The sequence below is a fragment of the Humulus lupulus genome, chromosome 9, assembly GCF_963169125.1.
Source record: "Humulus lupulus chromosome 9, drHumLupu1.1, whole genome shotgun sequence".
Lineage (NCBI taxonomy): Eukaryota > Viridiplantae > Streptophyta > Magnoliopsida > Rosales > Cannabaceae > Humulus > Humulus lupulus.
This window is the reverse complement of record NC_084801.1, coordinates 50,809,704-50,833,290: the sequence shown is the minus strand read 5'-3', so window position 1 is coordinate 50,833,290 and position 23,587 is coordinate 50,809,704. Positions and strand designations below refer to the sequence as shown.

The 23,587-nt window shown below is 37.3% G+C and overlaps 1 protein-coding gene across 1 annotated transcript; it reads right to left on the bottom strand.

The window, feature by feature from the left end:
- Positions 1-2,278: 2,278 nt before the first annotated feature.
- Positions 2,279-3,757, bottom strand: LOC133799701 (uncharacterized). Its single transcript, XM_062237703.1, has 4 exons — positions 3,640-3,757; positions 3,109-3,377; positions 2,609-2,878; positions 2,279-2,488 (listed from the first exon to the last, which is right to left on the bottom strand). The coding sequence occupies exons 1-4, from the start codon at positions 3,755-3,757 to the stop codon at positions 2,279-2,281; spliced, it is 867 nt and encodes a 288-aa protein (XP_062093687.1).
- Positions 3,758-23,587: the final 19,830 nt, after the last annotated feature.

Sequence of the window (23,587 nt, the reverse complement as noted above, 5' to 3'; positions counted from 1 at the left end):
TCATTGTGCAATCAGATTTGACTTCACTGCTTCTAACAATGAAGCTGAATATGAAGCACTACTCGCTGGATTGTGGTTAGCCAAGGATATGAACATAAAAGTGCTTGTAATCTATAAATATTCACAATTGGTGGTGAATCAAGTCTTGGGAGAGTACCAGGCGCGAGGTTTGAAGATGGTCGCCTATCTGAACAAAGCAAAGGATCTGTTAGCCTAGTTCGACAGATACACTCTCCAGCAAGTACCTCGCGATCAGAATTCCAACGCGGATGCTTTGCCAAAGTTGGCAAGTGCAAAGGATGCTGATACTTTGAACATAGTGCCAGTCAAGCGCCTATCGGCACCAAGCATCCAAGCACTAGAAACCACTCTGGTCATCTAGATGGAAGATACATGGATGGCACCATATATAGAGTATCTGTCAAGCGGCGTGCTACCAGCGGATAGAAACAAAGCCAGGACCCTTCAGCGATAAGCTACTAGGTATATCCTGGTCGATGGGATCCTATACCGAAGGGGATACTCACTGCCACTCCTTAGATGTATTACAAAGGACAAAGCCAAAGAATTGATGAAAGAGGTGCACAAAGGTTTTTGCGGGGACCACGTTGGGGGGCAAAGTCTGTAAAAAAAGATCCTAAGGCAGGGCTATTTCTGGCCAACCATGAATGAAGACTCAATGGAGTTCATGCAGAGGTGTGACAAGTGTTAGAGATTTTCTAAAATCCCACGAGCAGCTCCCAACGAGTTAAAGCAAATACAGATTCCATGGCCCTTCGCAGTTTGGGGAATAGATCTAATTGGATCTTTGCCTACAGGGAAAGGTGGTGTAAAGTATGCAGTAGTTGCCGTCGACTACTTCACCAAATGGGCTGAGGTTGAGCCACTCGCAACCATAACGACCAAGAAAGTGCTTGACTTCATAGTCAAGAACATCATTTGTCGCTATGGATTACCAAGGAAGATAGTCTCAGATAATGGCACCCAGTTTGAAGTGATCTATTCACGAACTTCTGCAAATGGCATGATATTATCAAAAGCTTTTCTTCAGTCGCTCATCCCCAAGCGAATGGGCAAGTCGAAGTAGTTAACAAAACGCTGAAGGATACCCTAAAGAAAATACTTGAAGAAGCTAAGGGAGCATGGCCAGAGCAGTTGCCTGAAGTTCTTTGGTCGTACAGAACTTCCCACCGAACAGCAACAGGTAATACCCCATTTTCCTTGGCGTACGGGTATGAAGCTATGTTGCCTATCGAGTTAGATCCACCCTTACATCGCAGATTGACATACGACCAAGACTCTAACAGCCAGCTATTGATGGAATCCATGGATTCAATTGATGAGAAGCATGAACAAGCTCAGCTCCGAGTAGCTACGTACCAGCAAAAGGTCTCCCGGTATTTCAACTCTAAAGTGCAAGAAAGAAAATTCAGTGTTGGAGACCTCGTACTCCGAAGAGTTTTTCTAAACACCCGCGACCAAGCTACTGGAGTGCTCGGGCCTAATTGGGAAGGGCCATACCAGATTGATGAGGTCCTTCACCCAGAAACTTATAAACTTGCACGCTTAAACGAAGATATCGTTCCTCGCTATTGGAATGGAGAACACATGTGCAAGTATTACCAATGAATAATTCTTCTTAAAGAATTGGCTTTTATAAATTTTACTTTTTACAAGTTTTGAAAAAGTGTAAGATCTTATTGATCACTCGTACAGACATGTTTACTCCATTTATTATGAGAGATAAAAGGGACTGTGCTCAACCAGTCATTTCTTGCCAACTATTGTATTTATTACAAGTATTTGCTCATTACGTGTGTTGTTTTGTTGTATTATAATTCTAATCATATTGCTACGAGCAGTAATGATCGAACAGGTTCTGGTCAAGGCAAGTGACCAAGGACCTAAAGCTCCTCGATCACTTGGGGGGCATATAAGGTACAAGTAAGCAAAGCATATCATTAAAAGTTATGTAAACACATGAGCAAAATAAGTGAAAGCATGCTAGGGCACTTAGAGTATTTTTCAAAATTTTGATATTTTGTTAAATCAAACCAAAGTGCTATGCTAAGTTCGGTCATGCGAACAGATGTTATAATAATATGCAAATATATTATAATGTCAAAACGAATCCTTTTACACCGCGAGCAGTCGCTACTCGGATGTAATTGTTCAAATAAAAGTAAAAGCTGCCCATGCAGCAACAAAAAATATATTGTATTTACATCACAACCCGTAGGTCATGTAGTTAAAAAGATAAAATAGAAAAAGAAAAAGCTTAAGCAGTCAGAGGATCTTGAGGAGGGCCTTGATCGACGACGCCTGCAGCCTCGTTGTCTGCCCCATCCATCCCAGCAGCTAGCGAGATTTCAGGGGAAGCAGGAACCCTTGACCTTTCTTCCTCGGCCAGCTGAGCAGCGCAACGAGCAATCTCGGCGTCTCTCGCATTCTCGGGAAGGTAGTCGAAGTTGGCACCTTGGTTATGCTTCTAGAAATCATAGAAGCATCGAAGAGTGGCACTCTTGTACCTTTCCAAGTTGCTGGCATTGGCTTTCTCGAGCTCCTCGATCCGGCCCTCCAGGGTAGAATTCTCCTGCCTACTCGCAACCAAGTCCACCTCGAGCTGTTGGGCTGCGCGAAAATTGAAACTGTTAGACTCCTTAAATTGGTCCCTCTTCTCATGAGCTTTGTCTAGAGACCTCTGCTTCTCCTCCAACTCCTTAGCCAGTTTAGCCTTTTCCTCAAGCACCACTGCCAGCTGTTCAGCGTATTTTTCCTCGGCAGCTTTAAGTTCATCCTCGTGTCGTTGCTCCAAAGTTCTAGCCTGCTCGGTGACAGCACCTGAGCAAATACGGCTGGCAGTGAGGGTCAGCATGGCCTGCAGTTGGAGCAGAAGTTAGACTAACTATAAAATAAAGAAGACACGTTTTCGCAGAAAAAGATGATCTACACTGGTCAACTCGTTCAGGGCGCGGTTCAGGATCAGGTCAACATCCATCGCTTCTGTCGCAGCCATTGCCTCTTGGCAGCGGTCGTGCTTCACAATCTTAGCGACCCTCTCCTTGACCAATTTAAAGGCGCGACCAGTTATGTTGTCCCCAGTTGAACAGGATCGGCCTGCTGAGTTTGGTCGGTCGGGGCCGCGGGAGGAGGAGTTGATCCAGCTGGAGCAGGAGGAATCTTCTGCTCGCGGGGAGAAGATGGAGTTGTGGTGGCGGAGGGCCTATCCTCCGGAGGGCCTGCATTGCGAGGCTTCTTTGCCTGAGGCGCTTTGCTGCTTTCCTCGTGGTGCCTCTTGCTTGTCTTCTTTTTGCTCGAGGGAGCCGTGGTAGCCTTAGGAGTTTTGTAAATATCGAACACATTTACGGAGTCCATGTCTGAAAAAGAAGCAAAATATCGAACAGTGAGATAGCATAAACGACTAAGTATATAACATTAGGTGAAGAAATAAAGAAAGATTGCAAAGTCAAATACCCGAGCTATTATTACTGGTCGCTATCCTATAGACTCTATTAGTCTTATACTCACTCTCTGACATGAAGAAGTCTGGGCCTAAATTTGGAGCATATTTAAAATTGTCGTCCCCGTCGAATAGGTGAAAGGGAATTGGCAAGCTATCTAAAAGCGAAAAAACTGTACCATTCTCGTCTGAGGACTCGTCCGAGTCTTCGACAGGCTCAGTGACCTTCTTCTTTCCCTTTCCCAGGGGGACAGAGGGCCTCTCTACTGGAGGTGTCCCAGCAGGTTCCCTGATCATGACCCCAGTCGGCCTCCTTCGTGGAGGCGACGCTGGTGGTTGCTGCTCGGGTTCCTCTTCAGCTGTGGCACTCCCTGCAGTTGACTCCCTCATGTCCTAATGTGGGGCCAAGAGGCCAACCAGCCTAAGATTTTCCTCTGTAACCGGATGCTTGACGCTTTTTTCTACGTCAGTCATGCTGGCTAGGAACGCCGATCTCAACTCCATGTCCGGAGTTGGGTCTGATCGCAGCCATGGGCCTGGAAGACATTAATAGTTTAAGAAAATGTGGAGGAGAACACTAAGTGAAGAGGTAACAGCCAGTGATACGAAAGTTTTACCTCCTTGAGCGAAGGCCAGGTTGTCTGCGATCATGTCAGTTGTGAGGAAGTACTCCTGCTAGTACCTCCCCACATTTGATATATGGGTGGTGTCAGTCAGGAAGGTGCGCCCGGTTTCCTGATGACAGAAGTGAAAAAACCCTGTGCCTTCTTGGTTGGGGTTATACTTGAGGTCGAATAGGTAGTTGACCTTGTGAGGCGTTGGCACGGGCCATTTCTTGTGGCTGTACAGGATATAGAGTGCAGCGAGCATCCTATATTCGTTTGGGGTTATTTGAATAGGGGCAACTCCGAAATAGTTGGCCACCCCTTGGAAAAATGAGTGAAGACGCAAGGTAGCCCCTACCTTGATGTGAAACCTCGACTAGGCGCTGAAGACGCCTCTGGGTAGGTTCGCCCTTTGGTCTTGGTTAGGTCGGATTAAGGTCACCCCCATGAGACCGTACTTCTTGATATAATTGGTGATCATCATGAACGTCACTCTGCTCTCAGGAACTAAACTCCACTCAACATCTGGCTGAATGGCATGTCAAGGTCGAGCATGTCTTTGGATGTTGGGATCGGGAGCATTTTCGACTCGACCACTAGTCGAGGGAGTTTCAGCCCGAGGAGCAGGTTGATGTGAAGGAGTTAGGGTTTTCTTTTTCCGAGCTTTGGTTTTGGCACGAGCCATAATTTGAGTGAGGACGGGTGAAGTGTTTGGATTGACACGAGAGAATGGGATGTCAGGAGTCAGTGACGATGGTTGCTCTTTGTCCTTGAGCATTTGAGCCAATAGGTTGTCGTCTATAGGTCTTTCTCCTCCACGGATCTTGCATGTAAACTGCGAACAGAGAAAGGAGGAGATAAGACGCACAATCTGGGAGCTTATGTTGAAAGTTGGAATAACGTTTCTCGCGTCTACGACCAACATCATTCTAACGGAAACACTAAGTTCTATGCGAGCAGTTTGAAAAACATATCAAAAAGCGGAAATAAATTTTTTTTTGAAAAAAGCTTTTTCGACTCCGAAGGGGCAGGAGAAACCCAGTTTTTCAGCTAGCCTAAAAATTGAATTTTTACTTCGATTTTACGCCCTAAACTTACAATCTTGACTATCAAACTAGCTCCTAACTCCTACAGAGCAAAACTACACTACCCTATCAAGAATCAATGAACATTCCCACAATCCTCATGCATTTCTACCCAAGAACACAAAAAACTTCATAAATCAAAATAGTCGTATAGCAGTATGCATGGCATGTCAAAGGGCTTAAAAGTTGAAAAAATTTACCTAGATGAAGGTTGGAGGTTCTGAAATGAAGCGACATTGAATGTGCGAACGGAGGATCCTTAGAACAGCGACGGAAGATCTTTGAAACTTTTGAGCTCTGAGATGGAGTTCTTGAAGGTTCTTGGCAAGAAAATGGCTAGTAAAAAGTTAAAAGGTAAATTCGGGGATTATTTATAATGGCTGAGATATGTTGAAAAGGGGTAATCATGAGTTACCTTTTTCAAGGCATGGGGGATTGTAATAACCGTCAGATGGATTACTTGGAAACCGAAAATGCATGATTGGACGTGATTAGGTCACAGTTTTTGAGAACGCACGAGGGACTCTGACAGATTTCGTGGGGCATACAAGAAGTTAGTTTCCTAAGTTTACTTATTGTTGGTCGCAATAAATAAACGTGGGGGCCAAATGTTTGTCCAAAAAATAGTTGTTGAAGATGTGGCAAGAATTTTCGACACGTGGCCGACAGGTGGCAGAGATGCTGCTCGCCTATCGACTAGAGATATTTCCATATGCGAAGTTCAAGTTTTATATATGACCAGCCTGGTCGTATACTCCGTATATTTATGAATAAATCTGTACAGTTGTAATGATATCCGAGAATATCTCTTCATTATAACCTGAATATCCGTTTATTAAGGAAGGATATGACTAATTGACTCATGTAACCCTCCTTGAGCCTATAAATATACAAGAAATAGCTCAAGGGGGGTTCTTTTGATCTTTTTCCGAATTGCATTACTATTATCCATCCTTTGTATTGTTTTCTCCTTCTAAGGTCTGTGAAACTCAGGAACCCTAGTTCTTTGATCACACCTTTGAAGCTCAATATTAATAATAGTATCAAGTGGACGTAGGTCATTACCAATCACTGGGGCCGAACCACTATAATTCCTTGTATTCTTTACTTTCCATTAGATTGTTTTCTCAAGCTTTGTACTATTTTCCTGTCGTTTATCTGACTCCGTGTCGTTGACCAAAACGAGGGTCAACAAATATGCTTCTGAATCGTATCCTGAGTCCTCATTATGTTCAGCTACTGGATCGTCATTCACATAGGGGTTGTGCTCATATTGGTTGTCCCTTAGGTCACCAATAGAACCTCCTAAAGTATTGGCTGCTCCCTCAAGTCCGAGAGTGGAATATGGATCTGCAATGGAAATCTTCTTAACAAGAGTGACACACAAGGCTAACATTTCCATAGATGTTACTCTTAAGAATGCACGGACACCAAGATCACTTTCAACATGAACGGGTGTAAACGGTTGGTTGTTGCATGTGTAAGGAACCTCCAATTTCAACCCATACATCTGTTTATCAACTTTCAGTTCCTTGTGTAATATGTCAAGAAGTTGCAAGTACGTTACAGTATCCTCCATCGGTATCACCATGCATTGAGGGTCCTTGAAAATCCACTTATTCCCTGGTAATTCCCAAACACCATTTTAGGATACAAAAATGTAGACAATGGAACCTTTGTTGGAAAAAAAAATTGAAATTGTTAAAAGAAACTGTCAATTTTTCACAAAGTCATGAAAAAAAATATATTATCGAGCTTCAATTGAACTCTATCGAGCCCTCATCGAGATCTTATCGAGTTCTTATTAAGCTAAAAGTTATTAAACCGAACATAAAACCTAACCAAAACCTTCATCGAACCCTTATCGAGCACATATCAAGAAAACAACTACACCAAATATTATGTGGTCCAATCGAACCCTTATCAATTTTCCATCGAGCACAATTGAGCAACAAAGCCTAAAATCGTCGAGCTATAATCGAACTATATCAAGCAGCATCGAGCCCATAAAAGAACCTTCTTCTACATACTATCGAGCCCTTATCGAGCAAAACAGTTGCAGAAAACCTAGAAAAACCTAGATCGCGAATTCTCTCTAAAAAAATTCCAAAAAACACACCAATATAGACTCAGATCTGTTCGAAATAGCCAAAAAATGTAAATAAACAATACCCAACACATAAAATGAATAATCTTCTTACCCATGGTTTTTCTCCTCCAAAACCTCTCAAAATTGATGTTGCCTTTGATATTGGCGACTTCACGTTTCAATGGAGATGACTAACAACGATTTCGACAAGAAAATCATACAAATTTGTGGGTTTTAGGGAGGATTTTGTGAGAATGAAAGAGAGGGAGAGAGAGAGAGAGAGGAAGAGAATGTTTTATGATTCTTGATATAATGATAGAGGTATTTTGAGTTGAGAGGAATGTTTAGCATCAAATTGAAAAGATTAACAGTGCTAGGATTATTTTGGTAATTTTAGGCATTATTAAGTATGAATAGTGAAATTTTCCTTTTAATTTCATTCTCCATTATATAGCCGAAATAATGATTATTTAAAAAAAAATTTAAATAGTTTATAAGTTTTTTTTTTTGCTGAAGATCAACTAATCAAGTAAAGGGTTATACTTATTTAATATATTTTTTTAAGGGAAGGGATATATTTATTCATTTTATAAATTATGAAATAATATTTATTTTATTAGGTTAAAATCCTAGTATTAATTATGATTGTTTTGCCATTAGATTAATATCAATCATACTTTCAAAATTTAGCTTATATTATTTAAATAGTTACAAATTTAAAAATATTAACATTAAGGTAGGAGATTCAAATTTGGGACCACTTCTATTTTGTGAAAAGAGTTGTAATATCTCTAGACTATGCTTACAACTACATTAGTTGTACTAACGTAAATTTAAGAATGTGTATATAAATAGATATAATATATATGAGTTTGTCACATAAATAACATGTATAAAATAACAAATTAATTTTAGCTTATAGTATTGAACATGTGTCAATGTGACTTTTGAAGATAGATGCATTATTTTGAACAATATTATTCATCGAAATTGAATTAATTTAGCTTTTATTAAAACTTTATTGTTGCAAACAAAACATGTTAGCACAAATTATTATATTATAAACCAGACCACTAATTGTATTTCTATAAGACAACATTATTAATTATATTTGTTATTTTTTGTCGACCTTTTTTATAACACAATAATACCAACAATAAAGTATATATAATATTAACATTGATTAATTTTTGTTGAACTTTTTTTCCCTAACAAAATGGGGTTTGCAATTATATTCATATTAGATGTAAAAATATATGAAACCATAATACTTTTATAAAAGAAATGGTTACTTCACTTAATACTAATTGGATTTGAGAGGAAACCTCATGTTTCTTACAATGCACTACATTATATTTTCTAACTTATATTCCACACTCTAATATGGTAACAAGAGCACGTTCAACTTTTGCGACACTCCACTTTTAACCTCGCAGTTTGGGTCCTTTAGGCCATTGTGTGTTAGTTTGGGACCTTCAGGCCATTGTGTGTCGGTTTGGGACCCCAACCCTAATCCTAGTGGGCTTCCCCCCTTAAATTATAATAATTCATTCCTATTAAAATATATATATATATAAAAATTATAAAATTATCTCATATTTTCTTTCTTCTAATTTCTCTATATAAACTAAAAACATATGTTTCCATAAATTAGAAAGAGAATGATAATTAACATAAGATTTAAAACCATGCTATGAAATATATTTCTAAAGGAGACTTTGCAGCATAATACCCAACATTTATAAAAAAAAAAATATAACACTTTAATATTCAGAATTTTTTTATGGAAAAAATGCTTAAAGTTACTAAAATAGTGTAGTTGTTTACATTTTTTTTATTAACTATGAGATTTTTATAGAAAATACTTAATTTTGCTAAAAAATTTCATTTTTATGATTAAACATTTTTTGTTTTTTAATTTTATGATTTTAGGGAAGTTTTTACACTTTTACTGTTTAGCCTTTTTATTTTTTTTCAAGTTGATTTTAGGTTTATTTTGGGTTGATATTTAGTTATTATGATATATATTGTTTTTCTGTGTTAGTTTTTTTTGGGTCAATATAGTGAGTTGTTTTTCTTAAAACCGTATTTTTATAATTATGAGACTTTGTAAATCGTATTTTTGAAAACTTGATTGCATATATTTTTTTTAAATAAAATTACTAACAATAAAAATGTAAAAAAAAAAAAAAAAATTTAAAAAATAAACCTATTATCTTTGTTAAGTACTGACTATTACGTATCCACTCTAATTTATAAGATTTTAAAAAATAATTTATATTGATTTGAAAATAAAAAATTAATCAAACATATATTTTAATTAAGTAAAATCTAAAATTATAATTTTAACCAACTAAAAACAAAAACAAAATATGTTTGATTAAAATGAAATAAAATCATAAAATAATCAAACCAAAACTAATAATACATTCTTCATTTTAACATCTTTAACCTAAAATTTATTGAAAAACAAAATTAATTTTTTCTCGCAAAATAATCAAAGAATCAAAATTTCTTAATTTATATTATTTGTCATACCCAAAAATCAAATCAATTTAAAAAAAAAAATCAAATCTCAATCATTCAATCACCAAAAATCAAACACACATATTTCATATTCAACTCTCAATCAAAACTAACATTAACAACTTATTAGTCTCTTGATAGTATATTCAATCTCATAATCTCAAAATTAAATCTAAAAAATCGAAATAAAACAAACAAAATCAAACAAATCTACTAACAAAAAATATTAAATTCAAGACCAAACAAAAATCACAGCCACGTTATCCGGCGGCCACCACCCACCAATGTTGAGTCACCGCTTGCTTCGCTTAAGCCCAACTTTGCCCAGCTGCCTCCCTCAGTCTCATAGGTTTTCTCTGGTCCATGCATATATGCTGTTGCCCCAGCCCAGGTCACCAAAATCTTCCCGCCTGCATGTCGTTGCCCAAGGTCACCCACTTACAAAAAAAATTGAAAAATAAAAAGATTTTTAACTATTTTAAAACCAATTTAAATTATTGTTTTGAAAAAAGTTATGAACTAGATGAATTAGGTAAAACACATGATTACATAAAATTATAATTGAAAAACACATGATTACATAAAATTGCTAAATATGCGATGGTGTGATGAGACATAGTTTGTCATTACTAATGAAAAATACTTTTTACCTAACTTAAACATGCTTTTTAGACATTTCATATTATACACGTAAAATAAAAAGTTTATATTTCTTCATATTTAATTAAATAATAAATAATATTTTTGCCACAAACTATGACTACTATATGATTGTGCCTACCAAATGATTCGCAATGTTGAAAATTCTCCCAAAATTATGCACGTTACTGAAATATGAGACTTCTGTTAGATTTTGTCCTAGGTGGCTAACAGATGGATGACGTGACATTTTGTCTGTTAATGTGACACTATCATGTGTAGAATAATTAGTATTTTTCCCCTAAACTTTGACCACTACTAAATTGTGCCATTTTTATTAAAACTAATTTTTCTTTTAAGAAAACCAAATTTATTTTCTTAAAAATAATAATTGTATCCATAAAAATTTTAAAAAATTAATTTTAAAAGATTAAGAAAATAAACAATACTAAAAGTTTCAAATTAATTAAATATATTTTCAAATACTTAAAAATTAAAAATTAAAAATCTAATAAATAACAAATAACATTTTTTTTACGTTTTCATTTATTGTACAATATAAAATAAATATATCTTAAAATAAAAATAGATATCTCTTTTATATAAAAAATGTGTAGATAACGGAAATTATTGGTTTTAACAATTTGTTTTGTTAACTTTAACAGAATATTCTAAATATTTAACGGAATAAACCTTTAAAACAAACTTAAAAATAGATATTTATCAATTATATTAATATAAATTCAAAAATTATAAAATATCATTATTGTACTAATATTTAATATAAGACTACATATATAATAATTATATTAATATAATGTTGACGCCGTTTTTCGTCAACTTAAAATGTAGAGCAATTAAATAATATGAACTATGGTGTAGGTGAATAATATAGTAGAACAACAAGAATTTTACGTGGTTCAGCAGTTAACTCTGCCTAGTCCACGAGTCTATTTTATTAAGACTTTGGAGTTTTTTCGAAATCCTTCAGGGATGAATTCTCCAGAATTTCTCTCAAGATATCAAAAGATCCCCCCTCTACAAATGTTCATGACCTCTCTATTTATAGAGGATTCTCAGAGTTCATTCCCACATATTTCAGGAAGATACTCCTATTTATTAATAAAAATAATGATATTAAATTTTGCAACTCCTATATATAAGGAAACGTCCCTTGAAGACCAGGGGGCGTATAACAGACTTGTTAATAACCCTTTAATATTGGGATGTTACAACAATAAATATCTTTAAATGCATGGAACGCGTCTCATCAGATGACCCATTACGTTGTTCGAGGTCGGTAATCAGTATCATGTCGGTCCAGGTCTTTAGGTAAGTTATGAGCTAGCCACCTTACCCCAAGACAAGCTCGGAGTGGGTAAATACCACCGAGGCCGTTACACTCCGAGCTTATACACATGCCAAGCTCGGGCTACTTGATCTGAAGACATCCGACAACGGATATACCCCGATGCTATGCCTTTTGAGCTTAGAAAGAACTTCGAGGTTGCCGCCTTGCTTCGAGGGTTTGGCATCTGGACCACGAACATGCACTTTAGATATCTCGAGCTCACACCTGACGAATCCAGCTTTCGAGGTCACAATCTCAGGTCTCAAAATCTGGCTGTAACATTTTGCCCCCACAAAAGTATTAGTTCGAATCCTATGAGAAGGAAACTTTTGAACTACTTCCTTCGGAAACCATTCCGTCACACACTCGAGTATGGACACGCGTCAGTTGGGTATTGCTCATTCAAGGTACTTGAGTGCCTTGAAACTATGCCCATGCCTATCCGCTTGCCCTCCTTTTGGGTACCATTATTTCACTATTCCCTGGCCGTTAGATCTGATACGGGATCTGGCCAATGGCCCAGATTAGTTCAACTTTTATCATCCCCGTGGGCCTATAAATAAGTTTCTGGTTGCCTTCTCCATTTTTCCTTTATGTTCAAATTTTTAGAGAGAAAAAACCAGAATCGTTCTTATCCAATTCTTGCATGTTCTCCAAGCCGAGAAGACAAAGCACGGTTGGAATTTTTGACTCAGTGAGATCGTACTTGCAACCGCTCGTTCAATCATCCATTTCTCTGTTTCCATCGATCACATTGTGTAAGTTTTTGGTACATGGATTCTTTGTGTTTTATACATATTTTTTTTTTTTGTGTTTCACGTATGTTTATGCTTCTGTTGCACCGTGGGCACTAGGATTTATTCTCGACCCATTCACTAGTTTAGTGCAATAGGATTAGGGTGCTTCGACTGATAGTCATTAGGCTCAAACCCAGTTTCTGCGAAAAAGGGTCCAAAAATGGTTCCTTTTTTGGGTTTTCAAATTTTAGAAACCATATCTTGCACACCAAGATATCGGGTACAATATCAGGGTTTTTTAAAGAATGCACGATTACCAAAAATATCACCTTGTAGACAACCGCCACCTTTTTTCCCTAATATTTCGGGATTTCTCATAACTTATTCACCTTCCTTCCTTTCGGTGGAATACACGCTCTGAGATTGGTCTCATCCTTTGGATCGAGCTTTCCTTGTAGCCTCGATCATTCGAGCTTAGGTACTGTTTATCTCTTTATTTATTGTTTGCTTGGCCCTCACCCTTTTGCTTTCTTGTTAGATGCCGCAGAATTCGAGAAAGTGGTGGGGGTCAAACCTCGCAATTCCTTACTCACAAGTAGCTTTGAGCCCGGAATCTCCTTTCACTCGGAACCAACGCTTAATTCGGGAGCACGACCTGAGACGTGAGCAAGAGGACACTCGAGACCACTTCCGGCGTCAGATAGACGAGGTCAAAGAAGGGAAAAGAAAAAGACTAAGGGTCGCCCTTCATCTAGATCTGGACACCGAGCCTAGACCGATTCCTCTCGATCCTACACTTAAAGTGACAATCGCCTTCAAGCCAGCTGATCTTCAGTTTTCACTGATGGGGGAACCCTCTACCTTGCAGCCGAGGAGAGAATTTTTCTAGGCCGAGCATTACTGGAGCTCGATTACGTCACTAGGCCAGATAACTGATATTCTGGCCTTTCACAGCATAGGACTATCAGGCTCGCTAAGGTACCGAGCCCTAACCTCCCACGAGCAGAGTTGCCGCGCTCCAAGAGATGGAAATCCTGACAGCAAGCTAAGATATGAAGCTTGGAGCCAGGAGCATATGAAGGCAGGGGCGGTACTGCCTTTGAAGTCTTTTTTCAAGAACTTCACAGATTTTGTTGGGCTGGCCCCTTTCCAGCTCAACACCAATTCTTACAGGGTACTGTCAGCCCCGAGGTCGCTGTATCACGAGTTGAAGTGGGCAGGACCTTAACCAGAAGAGATTTTATATCTCTTCTCCTTGAAAAGCAATCCCTCCCGAGCTCGGGGAGGGGACGGCTTCTACTACCTCTTGAGCTATCCGAAGGAGAAGAAGATGTTCTAGGACCTTCCCAATCATCCTCCTGACTTCAAGAAGGCCTTCTTTTGGACAGATGGCCTAGCCTCGTCTCGATTCTATTCGTTCAGATGGATTCGTAAGTATTTCAACCTCCCTCTTTTTTGTGCTCGAACTTTGTTTTAGGCTCGTGCTTAGCTGAAATGTGCTTAATTTTCCAGCCAACTATCATCGCCCTACTCCCACCAATGAGATGAGAGAGCACAGAGAGACTTTGCTCCAACTTTCCTATGGCAGGAGGTCCCTCTCCTACCTCCTTCATGAAGGCAAGCTCTGGGCATGGGGCTCTTAGGAGAGGATCAGTCTACATCGGACTGGTCTAATAAAAAATACGACCGGTGGGAGCTCGTGCCTCTGCCAACCGGAAGCCACCCCCCAAGGAGAGATGCGAGACCTCCATCTCCAGTTCGTCATAGGAGTCCACACTCAGGGAATGAGGCCAACGAAGAGGCCTCAAGCTCGGGCTTAGATGAACAAGGTACAGTCATCCTTAGCTCGAATATGTGGTCCCCCTCACTACTAAAGCATAAACTCGATAGGTTAATATTATGTAAGGACGATAGGAACCATTTCTATATATGGTCTTGGGTAGATGAGAGGGTACATAGATTCGATAGCTGGCTCGGGAAATACGACACCATGTATAGCCTGAATGAGGTATGGAACAGAATAGCCGTCCAATACGGGACTAACGACTATAGGGACCTTTCGAGGTTGACATCCACCTATAAGGAAGGCACTCCCCCCGCCTCTTCTGAAGATGGGGGAATTTCGTGGTCGCCGAGCACAAGCTTAGGGGAGAGTTCCAGTTAGGTTTCTATCCACTTGTATTTTTATCCCATGTATGTCTGCATTATGTTGAGTTACTTTATTTTTCGATAACTCATATTGTGGTGTAACTGTGCAGGCGAGATGGACTCCAACCTTGATAACATCGTGGTGAGTGGCGAAGCTAAGAGGAGTAAGTGTCCCAGGGGGTCGCGAAAAACCGACTGACCCACCAAGGTCCTTAAGAGGACTGAGAAAACACCTCCTCCACCAGCTCCAGCTGCTATAAGCCCGACTGTGGAGCCGACTCCTCAGGTCGAAGCATCCACTACGGTCGAGCTCCAACCTCCTCCAATCATGGTTCACTCAACACTCGGCCCACCTCCGAAAAAACCCTCAACTTCCACAACACGCAAGTTGTCAGTTTCTACTCACGTCGATGAGTATGTAATTAACAATGTTGCTGGATCCCATGGAGCTACACTTGGCTCGGACATTCTATCTCGAGTGAGCCAGAGCTTTAGTGGCTTTGATGCCCTTCATTGGTAGTTCTTTAACAATTCTCGAGACTGCAATACACTTTATGAGAAGAGTATCGAGCTCACTGCTGCGGTAACTTCCCTCATCTTTCGGTATTAGCCGTATTTACACTTGGTCCGTATGCTAATTTGATTTCTTTGTATGCCAGACTCTTGCTGTCTCTGCCCAGCTCAACTATAAGCTGAACAACGAGGTCCACTCAAGCATGTCAATTGCTCAGGAGGCGAAGGATCTTCAGCTCAAACTGAGTGATGAGCTCAAGGCAACAAAGGCAAAGTTGGAGGCCAGAGCTGAGGAGCTAAAGTCCAAGTCTTCCGAACTTGAAAAGCTGAATGCCCGGCTCGCGGAGCTTGTAAAGGAGAATGCTCGGGTCAAGGAGACCAATGCCAAGCTTGAAGAAGAGAAGGTCGTCACTTTCGAGATCATGGAGGGTGAAAAGACTCGTCTTCTTGAAGAATTTAAAGAGAAAAAGGATCGGGCGGTCGACCTGGCCATGTACAGAATCTGGGCCAACAATGTCGACCTCGATACCAGCTTCTTGGGCCATCTTGAAGCGAAGCTCGTGGCCAAATGGCAAGCTCGGCTTGATGAGGAGGAGGCTGCTCGAGATGTCGCAGAGGGAGCTGGGGAGGATGCTGACGCTGAGAAGGCCAAGGAAGATGCTGAGAAGGCCAAGGAGAATGCTCCTTCTTCTTAATACTTTCCTCGGGCTGCGTCCCTCATAATCTTTTTTAATAGCCTTTTATGTTTGATGTATTATTTATTCCCATAGGGCCAAGACAATTCTACAGCTCTTAAAAGAGCTGCTTTTATATGATATTTGAGATACCATTTTTTGTTTTTATTTTAATATATATGCTTTACATTTCTTGGGCTGAAATATTTTGCACAATTAAAATGTCATTTATGCCTGTTTGTTCATACAAACATACTTTGGATTTTAAGCTCGAGGTTCAGTGCATTCATGCATAGTTTGCTCGAATTATCCGCTTCCGATCTCGTTATTTGTCAAGGTCGGATATTACTTTCACCATGCACTCGATAGTGCTTATATAGCTTGTAATGAAAATGGTTTAGTTATATCTTACTTTTTTAGTTACTTTTTCTCATCCTCGGTTATCTCCCTGAGGTGATGAGGTTGAAACTATTGTTTTGCAAGATACTCCAGCCTCAATCTCGACTTAACACGAAGTGGGTTATGTTCCAACTTACTGTCAATTAGTTTTAGCTGGTCAATTCCAAACCTATTAAGGTCGTGTTAGGTTTGTAATCCATACACTTATATTTTTAATCTAGTTTGCATATTTGGTTACATCCAAACATTTTTATGTTTGTGATAGTTTGGTTATATCCAAACTATCTCATCTCGCGCATTTTGCTACGTCCAAACACTTGTATGTTTTTGATAGTTTGGTTATATCCAAACTTATCTCATTTCGCGCATTTGGTTATATCCAAACACTTATATGTGTTTCGTATATGCTATTTTATTTTTTCAAGCTGATGGTATATGTACCACTAATGCCCCCTTAATATCCTATGAGTGTGACCATAGGTTATTAAATTAAGAGAGATTGCAAAAAATATAGCATATTAAACGAAATCAAACTTTATTTGAAAAAATCCAAAAATAAAAAAACAGTACAGACAAACAAGCATGGTTATAGGCAACATCCTTCCTACACTACTGATAGTAAGGTTGTAGGTGTTCGCCATTCCATGCTCGCGGTATCAGACTTCCATCCAATCTTGCCAACTTGTATACGCCGGGTCGGATGACAGATTCTATCTGATAAGATCCTTCCCAATTTGGCCCGAGCACACCAGCTGCTGGATCCTGTGTCGCCAAGAATACCCGCCTTAGCACCAAATCTCCTACGCCGAATTTTCGATCTCGAACTCTTTTTCTGAAGTACCGGGTAGCTCGCTGTTGGTATGCAGAATTTTTTAATTGAGCTTCGTTCCTTCTTTCTTCGATCAGGTCTAGAGTTTCTTTGAGCTGAGAGTGCACTACAACAATTATGCCCATATATTACATTAAAATATAACATGTTTTAAAAAGTGCTATTGTCGCATGCTAATAGAAAAAGACTAAAATATTTTACTAAAATGAAATGAAATCAGGCGGTAAACAAAATACACTTAGGCGCCAAATGAAAGACAAAAGCAAATCCCTAATCCCTCTCTCACTCTATCTTTCTCTCTGAGCTACTCTCCCGTTCACTCTTTCTTTCTTTCTCTCTGTTTGTTGCAGGTGTGTAACATGGTGACGGGGGCCCGCGGCTTGGGTCGTGTGACAGGGATGCCCGACTGTGGGTCTACGGCGTGGCTCGCTCGTGGGTGCGACGGTGCTTGCGGTGGTGGGTCTACGGTGTGGCTCGACTCGTGGGTCTAAGGCGGTCTTGTACTAGGTTAGTTCCAAGTTAATGGTCTATCTTCCATCAGGTCTCAATCTTCCATCTCTGTATTTTTTTTCCTTTTGTTTCTCAAGAAAATTATTGGGGAAATTGGTTTTTTTGCAAGTTTGTACATTATTTTTTAATTATTTACAGGGTGTTGCAATACTTCAGTAGTCTAATGCAAATTCTACATCCCAAAATCAGATGCAATTTGTGATTTAATATGATTTTCATTTACATATAATCCAACTTAAACGTTTTTTATCCAATTTTTCGTTACCTTAACTATCTAAAGATGAAAGTTTATGTTTTTGGCTCTTATGATTATGGTTTTTCCCTAAACACCAACTATGTGAATTTTTATTTATTGATTGAATTAGTCTTTCTATTTTTTTTTTTTCAGTGTATTTTGTGATGTTTGTCTAAGCATACCCTGCCATTGCTATATTTTTGGGGCAGTTCCTTATGTTTGTTTTTCCCAGAGTTGTTTGATTATGAGATAAAGGGTTTTAATCAATTTCCTGAGCAAGGAGGTGTTTTAAGCAGTTTTAAGCGATGCAATTAGTCCCATATTGATTGTTATGAGACAAACAAATGTATTTTGAATATAACAAGGAAAGAAAAACCATTTCGTATGGATGTTGATGTTGAATCCAATTATATTATATTGTATCCTTTGAAATAAACTGTGGTGTGAGTGCAAGCAAAGAAGTCATTAATTTTAATTTATTTGGATTGGAACAGCCTAAGCAAATCCATGAGATCAAAGATTTCCTTCTTACTGCAAGAAGGAAGGATGCTCGTTCAGTGAAGATCAAGAGGAGCAAAGATGCGGTCAAGTTCAAGGTCAGATGCTCAAAGTACCTCTACACACTTTGTGTCTTTGATTCTAAAAAGGCTGACATGTTGAAGCAATCCCTTCCCCCTGGTATTATAATTTTGTTATTTTTTGATATTGATTTGATTGTTTCAATGATCAGATTTAGATTTTTAAAAGAGAGAATTCTAAACATGTGTGTTCACTGCGACATCTGAACTACCATCTTAGCCATACAAATTCTTCAATTCTTTATATCTCTTATACCAACATCAATAAGAAAATGCTTTCCTCCATCTTTAGCCGTTTTTACTTAACCTTTTTTACAAACAAAATTTGCAGTTCAAGCTTTGATGGACATTAAGAACTTGTTCAACCAGTACCAAGGTTGCCTGCCAAGACCTTCAAGTAAGTCATTTTCTATATTGTAATTGTTGTTGTGGTTATTATTTTCTCTGTTGCATTGTTGTTGAAGAAGAAAAACTTTTGTAACATAATAATTCAACGACTTTAATTTTTGAATTGACATAGCATTGTGGGGAACCCTCTGATTTGTGCCACGGGGAAGGGACAAGTGTGCTTTGCAACGATGCCGATAGCACTTCCTTTTTCCTCTAATAATTCGCAAAGTAATAATTATTCTCTTTACTGTGTTTTCAGTTTCTTTACTCGTTCAGACACTTCCTTCTGCTTTTTTCTTCTTTTCTACAATAATGTTGTGTTCTTTATTTTTCTAAAGCACAAGCAGTACTATCTTCCTTTTACCTTTTGTTGGAGCTTCATCATTCAGTTTCTAAGGCAAAAAAACAATGTTACTAATTCAGCCCAAGATTTTTAAGATAGATTATTTGAGAGATTATCATTAAATAACATGTTACAACTGCTCTAATTTGCTTCTTTATGCCACTTTTGAAGATGCTCATACTGCTAGGAGACCCAAAAACTATAAAATTGCTTTAGCCTTTGCTTCAAGCCTGGGCTTCTAAATCAAGAAAGAGACATGCAAATAGGTTAGTGAATCTCACTTGATTACTGCTTTAGTTTGGCTTGCGAGGTTTCAGGCGTACAAATGGGATTATTGAAGAGTAACAAAGGAGAAAACGAGTCTTTGTTGCTCTTATATCATGTAATGTATTTTGAACCAAAAAAAGAAGAAAAGATAATGCTTATTGTTTTTTATTCCTACCAGAACTGCCTAGTACTTCACTTTTAGACATGGGCTACAGCTTTTAGCACTGTTAGATCTTTATGATGTTATTCATGCTAAGACCTTGATGTATTTCATTTAGAGCACTGAAAACTAACATATGTATTTAAAACATCATATTATGTGCGGTCATGAACTTGTGTATCTGTTTGTGTTATCGCATTCATTAGTACCTCCCTATTGAGAATCCAACATATGGATGATGCATAGATACATTGTTATTACTAATTTAAACTTGATTCACTAAATTATTTTAAATAAATGTTTATTACTTTTTGTTACCCATCACTAAATAAATGTCTATCACCAGTTCTGGCAGTTCTGGTAGCCCATGTCCCTTCTGCTGTAATGGTTTGGTAAATGTTTCTCTTTTCAAATTTTGTTTTAATATATTGTATCTGCTTTTGGCATCACTTTTTTATTTTTATTTTTTTTACTTATCTACCTTGCACACTTGTGAAAATAGTCTTAAATGGTGGTCATGTGAGCTGCTTATACTGCTATCTGGTCTTCTACCGAATCCAAAGCTGGAGACTTCAGTGCTATCGATATGGTATGTTACAAATTCACCATCTATGCTTTGTGTTGTTGAGAAAATACAAGGCAAGGATAAAATTGGTAAATTTGAAGTGTTAAGGGCAGGGGCTGATACAATGTTAGTCACAGTCAAAATATATAGAAAGAACGTCTCTGGGATTATCATAGCTATGACAACTTAAGCCGCACCTGAAACTGTCTTTAAAAGGAGCCTTTCTAACCCTTGTTGACATTGCTTACTAGGTTGAGATAGCCTCAGTTTATAAACTAGTTTTGGTAAATGGTCAATACTATGATACTTTCACCGCTAACTTATTTTTGTTTATATATAATTAGTTCTATTGTAAATTTGATGTGCTTATATTTAGTTTTTCTTTCTGATCTTTTCCAATCAGCCTAATCATCTCAACATTGCACTTCACCATATCATACGGAGTTGGAGTTGCTACAAGGTTTGCCTTTTGATGCATTTTTTTTTTCGTTTCACTTATGTACTTTGCATGATTAATTAGAAAGCCCTTGTATATGTAGCCTTTATAGATATATAAATATATATTTACAAAATGACCTTGGCCACTACTGATAAATTGAAAAAATATATACATTTCGCATTTGATCTTGGCCATGTGATCAAGTATTGTATAAGGAATGAAACTTTAATTAAAATGTATATAATAGTCTCATATATGAATTAGTGGTACATGATGACAATGAATTGTTTTTAAAAACATCCCTTTCGATCTGGTAATACATGGAACAAAGTAATTGTTATGTATCGCTGAAACGTGAAGAGAAAGGGGTTGGAATAAAAGAGTGACACAATGTTGATTTCATATTGGTTTTACAGCACAAGAGTGTCGAACGAATTAGGTGCTGGTAAACCAGAAGCAGCACGGTTAGCTGTTTGGGCAGCAATGTTTATAGCAACAATAGAGGCAGCAACTGTGAGCACTATTCTCTTCCTGTGCCGTTCTTTTGTGGGTTATGCTTGCAGCAATGAGAAATAGCTCGTGAATTATATTGCTGTCATGACTCCTCTGATATGTCTCTTAGTGTTTATGGACAACATACATATATATAAGTTCTATTTTTGAGTATTGGACAATCCATAATTTTGTCTATTACTTGCTTTATTTTTGGGTATGTTTCATTCGTTTGTCTTGAAGCTCTTTGATTAATTTACTGAAAGACACATTTTTGGGTGATATTTCTACTAAAGACCATAAGAATGCCAACTCGTAGTGTGAACAGAATTGAACTGTCCTTGAAGTAAGTATAAGTATGCATGATTTAGAAATAGTTTTAAACGTGTTTTTGTGTTCGTATTTTGAGATTTCCTTGTCATTTTTTTTATGTGTTAATGCCCCCCATCTTTTGTGTTTAATAACAAGTTTTTTTTATGTGTTTTCTAGTTTGTGTATTTTTTTTCTATTTCTTTTTTTATTTCCTCAGGATACTACATAATTTAGTAGTCATGACTTGAGAGTTTACCATGCCATGAAGGTAGCTGGAATTAACATATTTGGTGCATTTTGCTACTGGTTTAATGACATAGAATATGTATTTTGCTATTGGCTTTGGTGTATTTTGTTACTAGTTTGTGTTGTTTTTTTTACTGTTGGTCTATTTTTTAAAATTTGGTAATTTAATCATGCCACAATTACATAGGTCTAATTACTTTAACAATTTCCTTGTTTCCTAGTAGTGCATACAATGGAATAATACCAAATTCTGACTATATTACTAAGTTATAGGGAATTCGGTAGGAATATGCTTGCTCTTATAAACTCTAGTTAAGATTAAGTTGCATTGATTTGTATTTCCTTATTTTAATTTGTATTACCAGAGGGGATGTCATTGTTTATTACTTCTAAGAAAAAATATTATCATGAAGGTTATATATTCTATCTATTTATATTTAAACTATCTTTTGTACATTTAATATCAGTAAAGGACATATAGCTGTTTTTTTTATTATTTGAAAAAAAAAAATTCGCTTTATTATGTTTGTAGTGTATCAAGCCTTTGCCTTGCTTTCTGAAGAAGGTTATGAAACACTTTATGTCTTTATTGCTCCCTACTTTCTGAAAAACTAATGTCTTAATGGCAGCAAGTTGTTTGACAAGTTTGATTTTTTTTTGCACTGTATTCTCTTTTCTTATTTATAGCTTTGGTAAGTTATAGTTTATATGATAGTTATGGGATTGGCTTTGCATTCACTTGTTATATTGTTTATTTATTTTAGTTTTCATCTTGCAGTTGTTCCCATGCTTTGTTTGATTCTTCATTTTGTTTTCTAGTTGATTTTCTGGCATTTCAGGAACTTGTTACTGCTTGTTGTCATCTTGGCTTGCCTTGTCCATGGGGTTGACCATTTATTGGGTCTCTCATTTGGTTTCTGTTTAGTTTTTCCTCATTTGTGGCCATGGGGTTGCTTTGCTTTTTATTTACTATGCAATTTTTCTGTAATAATAGAATGGTCTATTTGGTTGAATTCATGCATTCAACTTTTGATTGAGTATAAAAACTGTCTTAAGATAGAGCAATAGATTGGCTTTCTCCAATTGAGTATATTAGGCCAATTCTATTGGCACTGGGTTCTCTTTTTCATTTATCATTAAATGCATATACAGTACAAGAACTTTTTCATGTATGAGGTTCAAGTGGTGGAGCTATTGTTTCTCTTTGATGTTTTTTATGTTTCCCTTCAACTCAGTGGCATTTTATCCTTTTGAGCTCTTGTATCTTTCATTTCATATGAGCATGCTTTTAATTATTGTTATTTTTTAGATTAGTTACTTTATTAGTTTTGGTCTTTTCTGTATATATACTCTTTTGTATCATTACTTCATTAATGAGAATTGATTCTATTCATTCAGTCACTAAGTTTCCTTACAGTACCTACCACCAATGAGGAAAAAAACATTAAAAATGTGGTAATTAGAAATATAAGGTGCCATATAATTATATTTTAAGAGAGATTTTTAAGATTCAATTTTTATTGAGAATTGAATCATGCTTTTTTTTACTTTTCCCTGCTGTCTCACTAGGTTATTACTATAAAATGTGAAAATATCCTAAGTATTTCATCTTATGCACGCAGGTGGAACATTCCAGAGACTATTCATGATCTCCTATCTTGATGATGAGATACTTGTACGTATACTTTTACCAAAAACTCTTTCCACCAAAGCATAACTTCAGTTGCATTTACTAAATTGTTATTTTGGCAACTCATTTCAATCTGTAGAAGAAATGTGAAAAATATATATTCATATATAGAAATTTGCATATATTTTAGAATGGATATGATCTTATTCTTAATAGTGCCTACCCTAAAGTGAGAAGCTTTTTCACTAACCTCTATTAAATACTTGACCTGCCTTTGCTCATTGCCTTTTTTTTGTAATGTTATAACTCTTTTTTTTTCTTTCTTTCTTTCTCCTTTTTTTTGGCTAAGCTTACTTTTCTGCTGT